This window comes from Cynocephalus volans, chromosome 11 (genome assembly GCF_027409185.1).
Source record: "Cynocephalus volans isolate mCynVol1 chromosome 11, mCynVol1.pri, whole genome shotgun sequence".
NCBI lineage: Eukaryota > Metazoa > Chordata > Mammalia > Dermoptera > Cynocephalidae > Cynocephalus > Cynocephalus volans.
The window spans coordinates 91,987,574-92,007,383 of record NC_084470.1 but is presented as its reverse complement, the minus strand read 5'-3'; the positions used below and the strand labels follow the sequence as shown (position 1 = coordinate 92,007,383).

At 51.2% G+C, this 19,810-nt stretch overlaps 1 protein-coding gene across 8 annotated transcripts; it reads right to left on the bottom strand.

Annotated features, from left to right (window-relative positions):
- Positions 1-1,716: 1,716 nt before the first annotated feature.
- On the bottom strand, positions 1,717-18,309 carry BRPF1 (bromodomain and PHD finger containing 1). 8 transcript variants are annotated; one of them, XM_063114414.1, is made up of 14 exons: positions 17,915-18,308; positions 15,046-15,654; positions 10,557-11,516; positions 9,431-9,593; positions 8,722-8,853; positions 8,165-8,311; positions 7,067-7,376; positions 6,420-6,743; positions 5,813-6,097; positions 5,177-5,324; positions 4,256-4,392; positions 4,035-4,153; positions 3,512-3,666; positions 1,717-2,580 (listed from the first exon to the last, which is right to left on the bottom strand). In XM_063114414.1, exons 2-14 carry the CDS (start codon positions 15,642-15,644, stop codon positions 2,397-2,399), a joined length of 3,663 nt encoding a protein of 1,220 aa, XP_062970484.1. In that variant the 5' UTR covers positions 15,645-15,654; positions 17,915-18,308; the 3' UTR covers positions 1,717-2,396. The 8 variants fall into 8 exon arrangements, with proteins under 8 accessions (XP_062970484.1, XP_062970485.1, XP_062970486.1 ...); XM_063114415.1 differs by having other exon boundaries at positions 6,420-6,740; XM_063114416.1 differs by having other exon boundaries at positions 8,183-8,311.
- Between the last annotated feature and the right edge of the window lie 1,501 nt (positions 18,310-19,810).

Genomic DNA, 19,810 nt, shown 5'->3' with positions numbered 1-19,810 from the left:
CCTCGGCAGTGCCCCGCCTCGGCCACAGTTGCTCCCTTCAGCCTTGGGCACTCCTGCAACAATACGCCACCAGCTGAGACCCTACGCCAAACGGAGCCTGCGTAGGGGCTTTCTCTGAGGCTGGGCCTAGAAGCCCAGAGAGGCGGCTCATTAAGCTGAGTCCAAATACAAATGTGTGGCCGGCCTGTGGCTCACTCGGGAGAGTGCGATGCTGATAACACCAAGGCCACGGGTTCGGATCCCATATAGGGATGGCCGGTTCGCTCACTTGCTGCTGACAACACCAAGTCAAGGGTTAAGATCCCCTTACCGGTCTTTATATGGGAAAAACAAAAACAAGAAACAAATGTGTGGCCCTGAGGCAGCCGCCTGGACCCAGGAAAGATGTATTATGTAATTTCTTCCCTTCTGGAGGAAGACATGACAAAGCAATGAGCTAGGAGACATGAACTTTATCTGGGCCATTTTTCACCTTCTAGCATAATGATTTTTAGTTCGGGCCGGCCCGTGGCTCACTCGGGAGAGTGCGGTGCTGATAACACCAAGGCCCCGGGTTCGGATCCCATATACGGATGGCCGGTTCGCTCACTGGCTGAGCGTGGTGCTGACAACACCAAGTCAAGGGTTAAGATCCCCTTACCGGTCATCTTTAAAAAAATAAATAAATAAATAAAATAAAAATAATGATTTTTAGTTCTATCTGAATGATTAGACTGCAAGTTGTTTTTTTTCTCAATCCGAACCTTGATGTTAGACCTTGGTGTTATAACATCATGCTCTAACCAGCTGAGCTAAATGGACAGCCCTAGACTGCAAGTTCTTGAAGGGCAAGAGCTGCAGCTGATTTATTTTTGTGTCCCACGTAGCAGGGTACACCATGAACACAGTATCGACATCAGACAAATGTGGTCTTTGTCTCAGTTCCACTCCTCAGTGGCTGCAAGATCTCGGGCAACCACTTCTTCCTGTGATTGTCTCTCTCATCTATAGGCATGCCACCCCATAGGTACCTAGTGCTTGGAAGGCATTCCTTCAACAAATGTTGGTTGGAGGGGGAGGGGGAGGGGGAAAGAGGAATTGGTAAAGGGACATGAAAATCAACTACATTGTATATGGATAAATTAAAAAATATATATATTAAAGCAAAAAAAAAAAAAATGTTGATTGAATCGGAAAAGAAGGTGCCAAACTTGGGGATGAATGAAGAGCAACCTTCTATATCCCTGCCGTGTCCTCAGTTAAGCAGAGGGGAAGGTCTCAGCTATAGTGACTCTGAAGCACGTGGGGCCATACTACTGTCAAATGACTTGAAGCCTTTGAAGCCCACCAAGGAAAGGGCAGTTGACTATTCCTCTGGCAGTTCACCATACCGGTTGAAGAGCCAGCCAGCTTTGCAGACAAACAGACCTGAGTTCAAATTCTAGCTCTGTGACTTCCTAGCTGTGGGAACTTAGGCAAGTTAATTTTTCTAAACTTTAGCATGGAGATAACCAGCCTATTATTGACCTACCTCATGGTTACTGCAAGGATTACCACAGGGGCTGGCACTCACTAAGTGCATGGGAAATGGGAGCTCTCATATTATCTTTGCTGTTGTCTTATAAGTACAAGCATGCACAGCAGTCAGCAACCACTTGGGTCCAATTATACACCATCCCTGGGACACAGAAATTCTCTTTGTATCCCCTTGCCCTGGCAGAAGGCAAGAACAAAGAATTGTAAACAGACTGTTTATTTTCTAAGAATCAATATATTTTCTTCCTTTGAAATAAATACAAACCAGTTTGAAAGGTGGGGAGAATCTATGGGAAAGAGAAGGAAATGGGGACAGGCCCCAGTCTTTTTAGTACCAAATGACTCTGGCGCGACCCGGAAACGCAGTTACAAATGAGAATAATTTAAATTCTCTGATAATTACAGTATTTACAACAGCAGGGGAGGGGGTCACCTAGTGCCCCTCTTCCGGGCTGGACAGACATCAATTCCACTGCTAGGCTGGGCAGATGCCCACTCATCTCACCACCTTCAGGGGCCTCAGGCCTCTAGGTAGTTACAGATTCTCCTGGCATGAGTAGGCAGTGGTGGTGGGATGGCCTGTTTTTATGCAGTGTCCTAACCTTGGCCTACCACCCTGCCCTACAATGCCATGAAGTCTCTGGAGCTCTTTCTGACTTGTGGAACCTTTGCTCTCCTTGCGCTGAGCTGCCATGGGCCCTTGGAGTGTTCTGTACAGTCCAGCTGCACTCAGGGCAGGAGGGACCTCCCCCACCCAGCTTCCCCTGAGACTGGCCCCAAGACCAGGAATGAGTCAGTGCAGAGGCCGGTGCCACTCCAGGACAGTGAGCAAAGGGGAGAGAGGTCACAGGGCACTGTAGGTTGGGCTATGCTGAGCAGTATCAGTCACTATCGCTGGTCTCACTGCTCTGCTCGCCTTGCACCTTGCTGCGGTGCTGCAGAGCCCTGTGATAGGCGATCTGTACTGACTTGCGGATGTTGGACTTGCGGCCTTCCAGCATTTTCTCCTTATCTAGGTCCTGGTTCACACCCAGAGGAACCAGCTTGGTTCTGGGCAGCCACTGCCTACAGGACAAGGTGAAGATCCAATAAATCATCTCAGAGAGAACAACAAGCACCAGTGATCCTCACTCCATTCATTCAAAAACACCTCCTGAGCACCCAGTCTGGCCAGACTCTGTGGTGGGCACGGGGTTATCAGACCTACACAGAAAGTCCCTGCCCTCAAGGACTGCTCACAGTCTAGTGATAAAAAGAGCTAGGCAACAGTTACACTAAGGCAGGTAATCAAAGGCTATTTATGAGGGCCGGCCCGTGGCTCACTTGGGGGAGTGTGGTGCCGATAACACCAAGGCCACGAGTTCGGATCCTATATAGGGATGGCTGGTTCGCTCACTGGCTGAGCGTGGTGCTGACAACACTAAGCCAAGGGTTGAGATCCCCTTACCGGTCATCTTTAAGAAAAAAAAAAAAAAAGCAAAGGCTATTTATGGGTGCAAAAAGGAGGAGCCCTGACCTAACTGGAAATAGGCACCCTGTCCCATAGGCTCCAGGCAGACTTTACTGACACTGAATATCCTCTGCAGACAATTAATAAAAAAGACTACATAAGTAAATGTAACAGAACAGAGATTCAGCGCAGGAATGCTTATGCCTGCTTTATCCTCATCTTCCCACCACGGAGGCAGAGATAGGAAAAATAAGTCTAAAAGCCATTTGAGTCTGGGTGGGGAGCCACGCCCATATTTGTCGCAGTCACTGATGGTCCTTTGGTTTCTAGCTACAGCTGTTTGTCAGCTACTGCCTACTCAGCCTCTAGGTCAGACTCATGGTAAACACCATCCTTTTGCTGAAAGATCTGTCCAAAGTCCCTCCCCCACTGATTTGTGATAGCCCAGCCTGTCTATTGCTGGAGTTTCCTGGCTGTCTGACCCCATACCACACAGGGTTGCATCTGTGGCTGTGAATCACACCAAATGCTTCCCTCCTTCCTTACCACGTTCGTTTGTTGTCAAAGAAGAGGACGAGGTAGAGATGCTCTCGGGCTTCCTGGGTCATCTGCTCCCCAAGTTTCAGCACCTCTAGTGGGGGCACAGGAATGGGAACCCCATGGTGGAACATACCTTCTCGGGGCATCTTTGGATCAATGATCTGAGGGTATATATAATAAGAGCCCAGTTTGGTCCACTTCCTCTCCAAGGCTTGCCCCACCCAAGAATTCGGAGACTACATCTGAAGTAAGGACAGAAAAAAGTTATCATGCTACTAGGGCGGCAGTGCTAACCCTTGGCTTCTTCCTGTGCTGAATTATTTCAGAGCCCAAGGGGCAAAAAGAAGGGAAAGGTAAAGATGGAGAAACTGACTGGGGGCCTCTAATGGGTACTCAAGCTGCACCTGTCCACCAGTCTAAGGAGTCTTGTGCACCATAGCTCAGCAGGGAGTAGGAAAAGTCTGCTAGTTGTGAGTCTGTGTTGTGGGGTTGGAAAGCAAGGGGTATGACAAGAGAAACAGAATCCTACCAGAGCTGGATATGATGGATACCCTCGGCATTTGGCCCACACAAGGTCCAGAGCATCCAGTGGAGAGTCCTCATCCTCTGACAGCCAGCCAGCTCCCCGGCTCAGACTCTTCCTTACCACTTCACAGGAGTAGGAGAGAGGGGGCAGATCAGCAGCTGGGGGGCTGGCAAGGCCCTTACACTGGGTCCCCAGCATCCCTATTCTTTGGCAAGGATACTTACTGCTGTGGCCCACGCCGCGGCCAGTGCCCACGGAGTAGGCCTCATTCTCAGTGCCCGAGGTATCCTCACTACTGTCCTCTGGGAATGTGCCCCGAGAGAAGGCAGGCTTGCCCCGTCCTTGTTTTGAGGGTGTTGTGCTGTGGACAAGACAATGGGACCTCAGCTCAAAGGAGGGGAAGAATGGGGAATGGCCTGCTAGGTGTCCTCTCCTTTTAAGCTCCCGGGGTCTGAGACTTTTGGAAAGCAGAGGCTATACAGGGAATTTCAAATTCAAATGCCCTCAGGGGCTAGGCTAGTGATCTGAGTTGGGCTGGATCGAACAGTCACTGGGAGGAGTGCATGCCCTGTCTAAAAGCAAATACTGGGCTGGCCTGTGGCTCACTCGGGAGAGTGTGGTGCTGATAACACCAAGGCCTTGGGTTCGGATCCCATATAGGGATGGCTGGTTAGCTCACTGGCTGAGTGTGGTGCTGACAACACCAAATCAAGGGTTAAGATCCCTTTACCGGTCATCTTTAAAAAAAAAAAAAAAAAAAAAGCAAATACTGGCCAGATCTGCCAGATCTTCTGACCTTTAAAGAGAATACAGAGACTGGTAATTTTATGTGGCATTTCTGGATTCATTTTTTAAAAACACCATGCTGGCCAAACAAAATATATCTGCAGGCCAAATCCAGGCCACAAGGCACCAGTTTTATGACCTCCCTTCTAAACTATCAGCTTAACTCAGGATGGTTCCCTTTGTTACATTATAATGACACTCTGATCTCTCCCATTTATTTTGCAGAGAATCTTGGGTTTGAGCCATCTTAATCTAGGCTGAGATGGCTTCCACTGCATTTCCCAAAAGGGAAACCTGGAAAGGCCTGTGAGCCCTGGAAGGCATGTCTGGAGGCTGGCCTTGTTCTGGAGGGATGATACCTGGTCCGGTCTGAGGCAGCGCTGCTGCTGCTACTGCTGCTGGACTCAGAGTCTGAGCTGCTCCGGGGAAGGCTGCAGTCATTACGGTATACCAAGAAACTCTTCTTCACTGGCTGGTTTCCACTGCTGAAGCCATTGGCTGGTAAGTCTTGGTTGGGGGGAGGGGGAGGAGGGAAGGAACCAGTCAGGAAGATGTAGATCAGAGATGAAATGAGGGTAAGAGGGACTGAGAGCTTGGGTCCCCCTTCGATGCTGACAAATTCCTCCAACTTTGGCCAGCAGAGCTAGCTCTGGGTAGCGTCTCCCACATTTGGCCACAGCTGTGCCCCACCCTTGCTCCCTTGGCAGTTGCTGGCCTTAGAACACAAGTGGCTTAAAGGGCAGGAGATCCCCAAGGAAGGTGAGAAGAGAAAAGGTGAAATGATACAAAGGAGGGGACCTGGATGGGAATCTAGCTGGATCATAGTGTCTCTAAGCCTCAGTTTTCCCAACTGTACAATGAGATGGAATTAAAAGATTCTTAAAGGACCTTCTAGCTTTGTCTTTTATGGGCAAATGAAGGGATAGCTGGGAGTATGCTGGGAAGAATGGCAACTTTGCTCACTCTCTTGGGGGCTGGGTGATGGTAAGGCTCACCCATTGGGGGGTCTTCTGTGGACTTATCACTGTCGCTGTCTGAGCTTGAACTGGGCCGGGGGCTCCTACCCCGCTTGCGCTGACGCAGGGAGCCCATGATGGGCAGCTGGGGGGGCCCCACAGGACTGCCTCCGTGGCTGGGGGTCATCTGGCTTTCCCGGTTTTTGGGGGGCCGGCCCGGCCTCTTGGGCGGTCCAGCTGTCTTCGGGTTCTTTTTGGAGAACAGAACTGAGGTTCTCCTGCCCACCTCATGTGCGGGGGTTGAGGACATGTTGGGACCCAGGCCTGGAGCAGAGAAAGAGAGAAGGAGAGTTGGTGAGGGGCCTGATGTGAGAAAGGTATATGTCCAGGGTCATGCCCTGGGTATATAGGACCATTACTCCAGCTAGAATTGGGGAGATGATTTTGAGGGTATGGAATTTGGAACATTGACTCTTACACGAACAGCCAGAGAGGCAGCTAAGAGGCCCCTGACTGGGGAATGAGGGAGAAAGTACAGCTAGCTGTGCAGGAGGGACCTCTGCCTGGGGTGCGGCAGGGACTGAGTGTGTGCTGCAGAGTCCAAGTCTGACTTGCTTTGGGGTCCACCTTGCTATGGGGTTCAGACCTTTGCTTGTCTCCTGGCTGCTGCTCTCTTCCGCGGCACTGTCTGTCTGCCCATCCTTGTCACAGGCTGCTGGGTGGGGTGTTAGACTGCCCCGGCTTGAAGGGCCATGCCGCTCAGGCCCATCCCGTCCAGTCTCCCGCTGGTGAGCAAGCTTCCGCCGCAGTGCTGTCATCTCTTTCTTGATCATCTTTGCACGCCGTGAGCGGCCCACACTCTGCTTGCTGGCATTCACCTCATCTAGCCGCTCCAGCAACAACTTCAGCTGCTCTTCCACTGGCAGGTGCTTCTGATTCTCCAGTAAGACCAGCCGCTCTTCCTCTGCTGCTAGGAGTAGGGTTGGGGGAAAAGGTCAGACTCAGGGCAGCCCTCTGGGCCCCTTGAACCTGGGCAGGCAGCAAGAAACCCACTCTTCCCCCGCTTGGCTTCTCACCAGCAACAGCTGTAAAATAGCAGCATCAAGATGTGGAATGGCAGGCACTGCTATCCATTCACCCAGTCTGGCTTCTTGGGGAGCACTCCTGGGGAAAACCTGCCACTGCTCAGCCTAGCTGCTTTCTGCCTACACTGCCTGCTCCCAGGAGGGGACTTTTGGAAAACTGTCCATCCCTGGCACTGGCCTCTATGTGTGTGTGAGACTTATCACCCACCATCTTCAGTGCGGTGTGGGGCCTCGTCTCCAGCCAGGCTGTGAGGGATATGCATGCCCGTCTCAAAGTCAATGCCCATTTTTTCTGCCTGGCGTCGGGCCTGGCGGAGCACAGCACCACCCTGCTCACGGAGCCGCACTGCTGCCCGGTAGAAGATGGTGTCCTTGGCGTTATACTTGAGACAGTTGCTGACGATGAGGTTGAAGTCCTCCTCAAAATCATCAAAGTTCAGGTAGCGGTAAGCCTCCAAGTTCTGCTTCATGGTGAAAAAGTCCATGGGCTTTTTGATGTGGTCTAGGTAGTCAGGTACCTGGGAGAGCAGGGCAGGCGTGTCCAAGTGGAGATATGCTCCTCATTCCCCTGAACCCTGCTCCTAACAAACCCCTGTGAAATGCATCCAGCAACCTCCTCCCACCACAGTTAGAGGCAGGCATATAGCACTGGGAAAAGGAAAGCTGGATTCTAGTTTGGCTTTACCAGTCACAAGCTGTGTGACCTTGGCAAGTCTCTTAACCTTTCTGGGACTGGGACTTCTTTTCTAATCCTGGGAAATGGTGATGAAAATACAGCCAAATCTACTTCCTTGAGCCATATGAGGCTCCAGTAAGAAAATGGCGAGGGGAATCCTCTGGAAATAATGTCACCTTGCATTCCTATAGGGCCCAGTTCTTATCCTTTTTAATTAATGATAATTAAGGAGGACGCTGCCTCAGGCCTCTCATTTTATACCTTTTAGAGAGAAGAGTCTGCCAGTCAGGACCTAGGGCTTCAGAGCTGGTTCTTTAAGTGCTGAGCCTTCTAAAGTCTCCGTTCTAGGGTTCAGCACCCCGAAAGTGTCTTCCTGCCCTGGGATTATTCATTTGGCAGACTCAGTCCCTGCCTCTGGGAAAGGAGTGCAGATTGCCTCCCATTCTGGCCCCTTAGGGTGTGACAGGGACAAGACAGAGTCCAGGTGATACATGTGGCTCCAGTTCATCTTTCCCCAGAGCCACCAGCCCCTCTTCAAGGTCCCCACCTAGTCCCTGGCCCAGACCTGCAGCAGGGGTCCAACTGGGAGAGGAACAGAAAGAAGGTGGAGTGAGGGGAAGGGATTCTTACTTCGTCCAATTCGGTTACCTCAGACAGAGGGACCGGCTCGCTGAAGATGTTGCCTGTGTCCTTCTCTTGGAGCTGCTCCAAGGTTTTGCGAAGGAGGATAAGGAAAGGGGTCAGCTGCATCTCCATGGCGATCTGCTGGACCTTGATCTGACATACAAAAAGAGGCCTGATCAGTCAGGCCCAGACCAGTCTTTTGGCAGAAAGGTCTGAGAAGATGGTTCCAGCTGGCTTGGGAACCCGCCTTCCTTCCCACTCCCACAGCTGGGTGTATTCACTCACGTCTACCTTCTACAAGGCCCCACCCAGTGAAATTTTCTCCAATTAATCTGGCCTTCCCCTTCCTTGAACTCCCAGCACCAGCTACCTGAATCACATAATTTAGGATTCCATTCACACTCTTGTGACATTCTGCTTCCAGTAGGCCTGAGAACACAGTGAGCACCAGGAGACCTGACTTCAGCAACAGCCCTGTTGCTTCCTGCCAGGGAACACATACTTTTCCTTCTCCTGGGTCTGTTTTCTCCTTTGTAAAATAGCATTGGCCTAGGATCACTCACCGTCTCTCTTTTGAGTTTCTCTCGCTTGCGGATCAGTTCCACCAGCAGCCGAGCTCGCTCCAGGTCATGCCGGAGCCTCTGCCAGGACTTGAGCTGTTCTTTAAGGGCCCAGTTCTTATCCTCAGAATCTCTCTGTAGAAGCAAATGGGGGATCAGGAGATGATGAGGCAGCCAGAGGAAAGGCCAGAGGGGAGGAGAGAGGCCAGGAAACTTGGGTCAAGGGCAGGTCAAGCCAAAGGAGGGAGCACAGTAATTTCTGGGTAGCTCTTCAATCTATGTGTCCCCAGGGCCTGGTAAAGAGTAAACGCTCGTATATGTTTGTTGAATGAATGAATGTACACATAGGAACAACTCCTTTCCATTAAGCTGATAAACTATAAGGATTTCATGCTGAGTCTGGTTTGAGGGCTGGCTTAAAACAGGAAACAGCCTAAGTCCTCTGACACTAGAAGCTGCAGTCACAGGGCCAGCCCGTGGCTCACTTGGGAGAGTGCGGTGCTGATAACACCAAGGCCATGGGTTCGGATCCTATATAGGGATGGCCGGTTAGCTCACTTGGGAGAGCATGGTGCTGATAACACCAAGTCAAGGGTTAAGATCCCCGTACCAGTCATCTTTAAAAAAAAAAAAGAAGAAGCTGCAGTCACAAATCTCGGTCCTTGTCCCCCTAGCCCTAGTTCCCAAACCCACAGGGAATCAGACACAGTACCCCAACTTGGTCACAGTTCCTCTGCGACTGCAGGTGTGTCTGCAGACGACGTAGCAGTGGGACCCCATTCCGTGACTGTCGCTTCAGTGTCCAGTAGCTGTGCAGCCTCTGCATGAACTGGCTCTTCCTTTGGATGGTCAGGCGGTTGGTGATTTTACTGAGCCTGGGAGGCAGGGAACAAAGAGAAAAACCTGTTTGGCCCTAATTCTCTTAAGCAGAACAGGGATCTCTGGCCAGTCCCATTCAGGATGAATGGGGAATACATCTCTTGTCAAAAAGGCCTGGGCTTAAGGCAAAGAGCTAACAGTGCCATCAATGGCACCGCAGCAGACAGTAACCAAGCTCCCTGCACTAAGCCACATCCCTAACCCTGTCCACCAGGGGTTCAGGGAGTTCTGCCGCTAAGACTGCTCTAGTCACTGTAGCCCAGAGTACTGTTTGACCTTGGGATCCCTAATCAGACTGAGCCTTTGAAGGTTTTTTTTTTTTTTTTTTGTCGTTTTTTTTTTTTTTTTCGTGACCGGCACTCAGCCAGTGAGTTCACCGGTCAGTCCCATATAGGATCCGAACCCGCGGCGGGAGCGTCGCCGCGCTCCCAACGCAGCACTCTACCAAGTGCGCCACGGGCTCGGCCCATGAAGGTTTTAAGATAAAGTACAACTGTACAGCACAAACCTATAGCAAATTAACTAAATAGCACAGAAGACTTAAAAATAACTGATGATCATAGCCCAGATGAGCAGCAGTAACCACTTTACAACTTTTTAAGCCTTCCCTTTCCCTTTTTTCATTCTATTTCTCTTTAGCCAGCCCAATTTTTTCCATCGTGGCTGGTGGCTGTTCCATCCTCTTTCTTCCTAACTTAACAAACCACACCATCAAAATGAAAGGCAATTTAAAACACCTGTCAGGTCTGTTAGATTAAAGGTTGGTATTTCTGGCTAATAAAGGTTGGCAATTTCTGACCTGCTAAAGATAACCTCTTTGGGAATTTTTGTTTTGTTTTTACTTCTATGCAGCTCCTGATAGGAGGCAGATAACCCAGCCCCAGCGCTCCACTCAGGGGACTGTCAGTTCCTCTCCAGGAGGGCTTCTTCCCTCACCTGTCTACCTGCTTCCTTCATACCTGTGTGGCGGGATGCAGGGCACCGATACCACAGGTGCTGCTGCTCGCTTCTCTGCTAGGATCTTCCGTGCCTTCTTCATCTTGATCCGGGACTTGGCCTTGGCCTTCTTCACCTTCTCTGAGCTCCAGCTCTTGCCCTCATCCTCCTCTTCATCCTCCTCCTCCTCACCCTCACTGTGGGACAGGGCAGGCAGGCGGCGTGCTGAGCCTGGGGGTGTGTGGATGTCACAGTAGGCTGTCTTGCGGACACTGAAGGAGGTGCCGTTGGCACCTGTCTCCCGCACTGGCTCCATCTTCATGTACAGGCCAGCCTGCTGGGCACATGTCACGTGGAAGGCTGTGTAGCAGTTAGCCTTGTGACACTGGATACAGGCCCCTGAGCCCCGCTGTTTGCAAATGTAGCAGGTGAGCTTCCAGCGAGCTGGCGGGATGTGCTCGATGCTGTCGATAGGCTCTAGGAAGACTGTGTTGGCGAAGCAGACCTCGGGGATCCACAGGGCACACACCACATGGGCCCAGCGCCCATCATCTGTCTGCTTGAAGGCACCACCCTTGTTGGGGCACAGGGCACAGTCCACTGCACGGGAGGGTGACTGAAGGCAACGGCGGCACAGCCACTGACCCTCAGGGATATAGGGGACACCATAGCACTCCTGGTGCACAGCCAGGTTGCACATGTCACAGAAGAGGATGACATTGCTGTTCTGGCACTCACCGTCATTGCAGATACAGCACACAGCATCTTCATCCACTAGTGCATTGGGGTCACCTTTATTGTGACTCTCAAAGTAGGACTCCTTCTCCAGGCGGTCCATTAGGTACTCAAAGATCTCCTGAGGGATGGGACTCACGCCCTCCGTCTTCCGCCGCTCATTCATGATATCCAGCCAGATGTAGTCCTCCTCGTCCATGTCATACTCTACTTCCTCATCCAGCTCCTCTGCAGACTTTTCGATGTACCTGCAGTGCACAAAGGCAGCTCAGCATCACATGGTTGAGATTTACCTCTCTTAAAGACAATGAGTCACATTTGCTGCCGAGCACTTACTCTACACCCATGGCTTTGCATACGTTGTCTCATTCCATCCTTACCTTAACCCCATGTATTACAAGTACTATAATCATTCCTATTTTGCAGAAAAGGAAACCTAAGGCTTGGGGAGGTTAATGCACCTGCTCTAGCCCATTTGTGAGAAAGTGGTAGAGCTGGGATGTGAACCCAGGCCTGCCACTCCAAGCTCGAGTCTTAGGTGCTACGTGACACAACTACCCTTGGGATGCAGAGACTCAGCCTGACACCTAAAGGGAGGATGGTGAGGCAGCTAAAACCCACTGGGGTGGTCTGGATGATGGTGCGAAGAGTCAGGGGAAGGAAGGTCTTTGTATGTTACTGACAAATCACATATAAGTTGTTTTAGTGCCAACTGGCAGGGCCTCCCTTGACTAGAGCTGCCATGGGGCTTCTCTCAGTTGGTGCCAGCATCAACTCAGGGCTCCTTCAAACTCTAGGTACTGTGTTTGTTCTCTGGATAGCCCAGGCGATAACAATAATAGTAGCTAAGATTTACCGAGCATTTACTATGAGCCAGACATTATGCTAAATTATCACATTTAATCTCACCACAGCCATAGGGTCAATGTTCTTATTGTTCCCAGTTGTAGATGAGGAAACTGAAGGTTTGAGAAGTTAACTAACTGCCCAACACAAATAGTTCACATGACCAGGGAGTGGCGGAGCTGGCATTCAACCTCCAGTCCCAGTGCTCTTAACCTCCACCCTATGGCACTCACTGGGCCAGCAGGCCTAGCATGGAGGGCTGCTCCAGGTGCCTGTGACACAGAGCAGGTGTCCCATGTCCATGTTCTAGGTGGCTTGGACTCTAGCATTGTAAACTACAGGGTACAATGGAAAGGATGGGGCTTTGGCCTCTAACAAACCTGGATTTAAATCCTGCCCCTACTACTCTGTGACCTTCAGGACATCACTGCTTTTCTCTGAACCTCAGTTGTATTGATGATAGAATAAGGATAATACCATCTACTCACAAAGATGCTGTCAGAATTAAATGGAATTACAAAACTGAATGGGCTAAATCAAATGGCACACAGTAGGCCCTAGAAAAATTATTAGTTCCTGTCTCTCTCCCCTCCCCTCTTCACATGGGAAATGAGGCTCTGACTGCTGGAGCAGGCCAGGCACCATAGGCTCTGGAGCCATAATGCCTGGGCCCCATGACAGTAGGCATGTGAGCTAAGCTCCCTGGGCCTTAGTTTTCTCACTTGTAAAGTAGCAATGATAATTTGAACATATTTCACACAGCTGTTGTGATCATTAAATGAATTAATACAAATAAAGTATTCAGAACAGTGCCTGGCATGGACTCAATAAATGTTAACTTTATTATAAGCTTTTGTATAGCCCTGATCCACCTTGCCTTGCCTTATAGCTGTTAAGGTATCTAACTCCCCCATTACAGGAGAGAGGCAGGGATCATGTCTGATATCTGTGGTGACTCAGAAATAGGCACCCGGTGTTCATTTAAAAGGCATTTTGGGGGTGGAAGGGAGGAGAGACTGAAACATCTATAGGAAGTGGCTTCTTCCTTAGCCCTCTACCTCTTCCCCGAGGTGATGGCAACCTCCTCATCTTTGAAGAACGGTATGACTCAGGGCTGGTGTGAACCATCTGGCTCTTTCCAGGCCTTGGTGCCTAGCTCTTTTGAGCACCAGTTCTCACCCTTTTCTCTGCCACGACACATGTGACATTATGTGATGATGCATAACACTCCCACAGGCACTCAGATTACAGGCTGCAGTGCAGATAAGGTAGGCTGCATGTCATGTACAATTCCTAGCATACCAGCTGACATGCCACCCTCTCTCTCCTCCTCAAGGAAGCATATCAGAATGCAAGCCAGAGAGTGTGATGTTATTAGAGAGGTAACCTCAAATTTATATAAAAAGTAAATCTTTTCCAAAACTTGGGCAGTTTCGTTAACAGCAATGATAAATTACATGCAACACTCTTCCCAACTGATTGCAGTACACCAACTGAGAACTGCTCCCTTGGAGAAAAGATTTGATCCCCAGGAGGAAAGAATGAATCTGAGAGGAGGAAGAAAGAAAAGAAGCTGAATGGGCTGGGCTGGACTGCCTGCCAAAGCAGAGAGGGCCAAAGAGCCCTTGTAAGGGGTAGGTCTGGGGAGGGGTCTGTGTGTTGGGGGTGGGTGATAAGGAGTGGGAGTGGACATGGCAGTCAGTGCTAACAGAAAGAGGAGACAGTGTAAAGCCAGAAGGAAGTGGAGCTGGGCTGAAAAGATGAACGAATGGAAGAAAGAAGAGGAAGACTGGTTACAATTCAAACAGGGGAGAGAGGAAAGTGACATACTGGGCCATACAGCCTGTGTTCCCACAGATTTGCTTTTAAAGAATTGAGATTTAATGTAATATCACGTGGACTGCACTTTTGGTAAAAACTGCTTTTCACATAAAAACCTTTATGACAAATCCTACTCAAAGATCAGGCCTTCTAATTAGTTGACAACAAAGATTGCTCCTTAACTAACTCCTCAGAATGCCCTCTTTGCCATGGATGCCAAGGCTCTCAGAGAGAAGTTTAACATTTGGTTTTTGTATCATCCTTTGGCTAGGATTTCTGGGTGTAGTTTCAACACCACCCTGCCCCCACCCCGTCATCTTTTACCTCATGTTAAAGGAATTTAGCCTTATCAATGCCTGGGACTTCAATAGGGGCCACTGTGACTAACTTTCGGAAGAAGTGGGGTATGAAAAGACAATTAAATAAAATAAATAAAAGGGCCATTGGAGGAGTACCAAACATAGGCAACAAAAATATTTCTTAAGCATGCTAAAGGATGGTTGACAAAAATAGAACAAATAATGAGAAAATTACCTCTGCAGATTTACAAACTGCTTTAGAACTTAATGAAATCAGTGACCCTTGTCTTCTACCTTTAGGCAGGCACAGGAGTACTGTACCTGCTCTGCAGATGGGGTTACCAGACCACCAGAAGCTGGACACATTTTCCAAGGTCACACAGTGAGGGAGTGGAGAGGGTCAGGAATCAGAAACAGGATCTTTGGTACAGTAGAAACTGTACAGCTTTGGAGTCAGAGAAACCCGAGTTTGAGTCCCAGTTCAGCTATTTACTGGCATGTGACTTTTGATAAGTCTGGCACCCTTTCTGGACCATGGTTTCTTCATCTGTGAAATGAGAATAATACCTACCTAAGAGAGTTGTGAGAATAAAATAATGGAGTGGCTATAAATGAATGCAAGGCCTGGTGTGTGGAAGTGTACGGTATGTGTCACCACTAGTGCAGATACCGTTCCTCTCACTGTCCTGGCAAAATCAGTGTTCTTCCGTTATCCTTTATCCCTGCCACTCCTATCTGTGCCTGTCACCTCCCTGGCTCCTGAGCCCTGTTTGACCAGTTTTCCAGAGTTGGGAGGTAGAGGTAGTCTTACCTGTAATAGGAAGTTGGCCGGGGTGGGGCATCAGGGGTGTCCTGCTCCAGCTCCCGGTATACCACCTCTGGCAACTTGGGAGTGGTGCTGGCAGAAGCATTATGGTGGTGGTGATGGTTGGAGTCCTTGCGCTTCTCCTTGTTCTTATGCTTGCCTGACTTGGGAGTAGCAGCCGGCGTCTCAGTGTTCTCCTTGTTGCTGCCATTCTCAAGGGTCTCCTCGGGTGCTTCCTCATCCTCTGACACCACATCCAGGTTGTCAAAGATGCTGATGCGGTGGACACGGCCATGCAGGTCCACCTCCACCATGCGCTGGGCCTGTGCGTAGCTCATCACCTCACGGCTTGGTGACTGTGATACCTCTGAGGGGCTGGGTGACTGCTTGTTGGCTGGGCGTGACTGGCGCCCCTTCTTTTTGTGCTTGCGGAGTGGAGTCTGCTGCGGGGGTGGTGGGTTGTCGTGATCATAGTGGTACAGGTGGTACTCAATACCACTGTAACTTTTGTACACCTTGCGGCAGGTCTCTATGGGGCACTCGTATGGTGGCTTGGTTGCCCGCAAGTTGTGGCAGAAAGTCTTCACGTCAAAGTCAACCCCCATGCTGTCACATCTAGAATATACAAATCAGTTAGCACAGGCCTAGGGAAGTTTCTGGCCACCTACATCAGAGACCCCACTCTCTCCAGTCCTCCCTGTCTGCAAAGGTCACCAGGTCCTGACCAGTCCACCTCTATAGTGTCTCCAAATGCCATCTCCTCCACCATGGCCCTGGTCGGGGCCCTCATAAACTCTTGCCTAGTCATCCTGCCCCATGTCTCAACTCCTCCAGCCCAATCTCACATAATATGGCCAGAGTGATCTTTCTACCAAGCAGCAATAATCATGCCAGTCTCTTGACTAAAAGTCTCCTGATGCTTCCCAGTTACTTGAGGATAATAGCCAAATCCTCTATGATGACACTGAAGGCGCTTCTTTCACTGTCTGCCCTTAGTTCTCCTTTCCAGATTCTGTTCACCAGCCACAGCTGTTTCTGTCTACACAAGGCAACTTTCCATTCTCTGAATGTTATAACCTCTCAATCCTGCAAGATTATCTCTATTTAGAATGTCATCCATCCTCTCTGATTGATGGGTTCCTACTTATTCTTCAAAATTCAGCTCGGGCTGGCCCGTGGCTCACGTGGGAGTGTGGTGCTGACAACACCAAGTCAAGGGTTAAGATCCCCTTACTGGTCATCTTAAAATAAACAAACAAACAAAAAAAACCCCTCAGGTCAAGAGGCTGGCCAGTTAGCTCAGTTGGTTAGAGCATGGTGCTGATAACACTAAGGTCCAGGGTTTGATCCCTGCACTGGCCAGCCACCAAAAACAATAAAAAACCAGTTCAAATGTAACTTATTTGACTGTACCATGGGGAGCTATGTTTCCATGACATTCCATTCTCACCTTCACCATAGCACTTACAGCACTGGACAATTCTGTCTCTCTGCACTAAACTGAGAGCTGTGCAATATAGACACCAGAGCCCATCCACCTCTATATCCCCAGTACTTAGCATACATTGGACACCCAGTCTTTGGTAAATGAATGAATAACCTGTTGAATGAATAGCTGAATGAGGAGATCACCAGATTTGGAGTTGAGAGAGAGGGGATGAAAGCTAGTGTTAGTCCTCGTAGGAACCTGAATGGGCAGCCAGTGATTTAGTCCTGGACTCCAGAAGAAATCACTGGATTACAGAAACAAATATAGAAATACCTCATTTCTGAGGTCTTTATGGGATTGGGAGACATACTGGGTTAAGAGATATACTGTGGAGCCAGATGAAAACTGGGCTCATTTAGTCAGATAGCAGCACATATTACATTTGAGTTCTTCACCAAATTCATGCAGTATCAAGTGAATGCCTACCAAGTGTCAGGCCCTAAGGGTGCAAACAAGAACATGACAATCTAGGCAAGCTCAGCTCCATGCTGGTCCTTGCGGAATCCCTTCCCCCTCCCCTATGTTCCTGGGTGAGTGAAGACAGCAGATGGCACCAGCCCCCAGAAGCCCAGCTTGGTCAGAGACTGCCCAATTTCTCTTGGCCTAGTTGAGTTCAACAATTCAGCTAGGGGCTAGGCACCATCCCAGACAGAGCCACCATGAGCTCCCTGATGAAGTGACCTGTCTTGGTCTCTCTTTTCCTTCAGCTTACCTAACCAGGCAAGTGTGCTGTTCCAGCCTCTCTGTCAGCGGCCCCCTGACTTCCACATTAGTGAAGCTACACGTTCAACTGCAACTTGCTTCTACTTCCTATCTGCGTCTGTGTCTTTTCACACAGAACAACCTGAGACACAAACAAGCTCTCCTCTCTCCAAGCGGGGTCCCGGGTGAACGCTGTAGCTCTGCCGCCCTGGCTCCCGAAGTAGCACAGCGCCCTGGCAATGTCCCGCTGGAACTCGGCAGCAGAGGCACAAGGGAGAGAAACGAGAACTTAGAATCTGAAAGCCCGCGGGGAGGGGCCAGGACCCGGGGGCACGGCGGCTGCAACGACCGCTGGAGCTCAGGGGGGCTGGAGGAAGTAGGGGGCGGGGGCCAGAGAGGCCAGGCCCGGCCCGGCGGGGCCCGCAGCACTGTCCCCCGGATGCGGCGGCGTTTCCCCTTTGTCAAAGTGTATGTAACAAGGCTCCCCTCCTGCCATTGGCTCAGGCAGCCCCGAAGAATACACTGTTGCACCGGGATGCCGGCTGGGAGTGAATGCACTGTCAGTTCTCTTGGCTGGAGTGGTCCGAGGGGGTCCCGGGCCGGGCAGCTCAGTGAGCGCCCCGCAAAAGTAGCCTACCCCGTCCCTGCTGGCCACTCCTGCCCTGGTCCCAGGCCCGCACTCACCGGCCACCTCGAGTCCGGGCTCATCGCCGGGGGCGCCCACCGGGGCTCCGACCCCACTTGGGGAGGCCGGCGGGGAAAGACGGGCCGGGAAGCGGGGAGCCCCAACTCCGGAGACCGCAGACCTCGCCACCCCGGCCTCTTGCCGTCCCACGCTCTGGCCCCGGCTCCCCGGGATTCCCGCGCTGACCCCTGCCACTCCCGGTCCCGCCGGCGCCCCGGTGTCTCAACTCCGTCGGCCGCCGCCCGTTTCGCTAGCCGCTAGGTTGCCCGGCCTCCGGACCCGGACCGACGGAACAATGGGGGCTCCGGGAGGCAGCGCGGAGACGGCGGCGGCGGAGACCGTGGCGGCAAAGGCAGTGGCAGCGGCAGCGGCGGCGGCGGCGGCGGCGGCGGCGACGGCGTCTGCGCGGGGTAAACGCGGCCCGCGGCGCTGTCTAGCTGCACTTTCGCCACGGATGCCCTCCCGCCCACTGAGGCTCGAGAGGCCGTTCTCTGGGTCTCAGAAAGGCCCCTGGACACTCCACAGGGCTCCTCTAGCACCTGCATCTTAGAGTGGAGTTTCTGGAGACAGCAGTCGCAGAATTCAGGATCCGGGGTCGTCGGGCCGTTTGTGGCGAATCTGCGGCTACGGACGGTGAGCGCGGGGCTGGGCGTCAGGAGCCCGCCCTCCTCCCCTCCCCCTCTGCCTCCTCCCTCCCCGCTCCCTCCCTCCCGCTGGCGCCGGGGCTGCGGTGGGGACCTGGCCTTGGTCTCCGAGGAAGGCGGCGAGGCGGGGCCAGAGCCACGGGGCGGGGCTGGGGGGCAGGACCGAGAGCGAGAGGGATCGGGCTGAGTCTAAGGGGACCTGGAGTTATGGGTAAAGGCGGGCGGGGCTGGAAGAATAGAACAGTCGATGGGGCGGGGTTTGCGGGAGGGGGCGGGGCTATGTATGAAGCAGGGCCGAGTCCGGAGGATGCCGGAGGATGGCGGGGTAAGGAGTGGGGCTAAACAGAAGGGTGGGCCTCAGGAAGGAGAGGGCAGGGCCTGGGAAAGGTAAAGGGGCGGGGCTGGAGGGAAAGGGTGGGGACCGATCAGGGAAAACGGGGCGTGACGGAAGGAAAGGGATGGAGCTTGGGAAAGGTGAAGGAGAGGGGCTGGAGGGCAGGAGGGAAGGTGTGGATCTGAAGGAAGGGGCCGGGTTTGGGGAGGTGCAAGGGGCTGTTCGGTGAGAAAAGGCTAGTGTAAAGCGAAGTGGTCGTGTTCAAGTGCTGCTGGGAACCCTGTGGGTTGGCAGGAAGATGGTGTTGATAACCACAGAGCAGATTTAATGTGGCCGGGCCACTTCCTGGTTTTGTGAACTTGGGCAAGTTGTTAAATTCTTCTTCAAGTTCCTTATTAGTAAAACGGAGCTGGAAAACTCTATTGTCAGTTCTTGGGGGCTTCAGAGAACTGGGATGCAAGGGAGACATCCTTGTTAAACAGTGCTTCTCCAATCTTGTCATCATAAAGGAGCATGAAAGGGTCTTCCCGAGTTCTGGGGCAAAACCCGAAGCAGCTGAAAGCTTCTATTTTATCTTAGTGCAAACTTTGCAACTCACTAAAATGTATGTGTTTTCACAGAGTGTTTTCCATAATCATCCCAATAAAGTCGACACTCCAGGAAGATGTTTGCTGGTTAAGATCTTGGTATCTAAAGTCAAACTGATGAGTTCTCTCTCTCTCTTTTTTTTTTTTTTCTTTTTTCTGGTGGCTGGCCGGTACAGGAATCCAGACCCTATGATGAGTTCTCTTAAACAAGTCATTTATCCTCTATGAGCCTCAGTTTCCTCATGTGTAAAATGGGAATAATGTATAGTATCTATCTCATAGGGTGTTGTGAGGATTAAATGAGATGTTTCTTGTCACCTAGCAGTGTCT

Bases quoted from the DNA above. Each gene is read 5' to 3' on its own strand.
- BRPF1 (XM_063114411.1), bottom strand. From the start codon at position 15,644: ATGGGGGTTGACTTTGACGTGAAGACTTTCTGCCACAACTTGCGGGCA. The intron at 9,594-10,556 runs GTATGAAGGAAG...CCTGCCTCCCAG, and splicing joins CCCTGCATCCCGCCACACAG to GCTCAGTAAAATCACCAACC. The intron at 5,325-5,812 runs GTGAGCCTTACC...CCCCCAACCAAG, and splicing joins CACAGAAGACCCCCCAATGG to ACTTACCAGCCAATGGCTTC.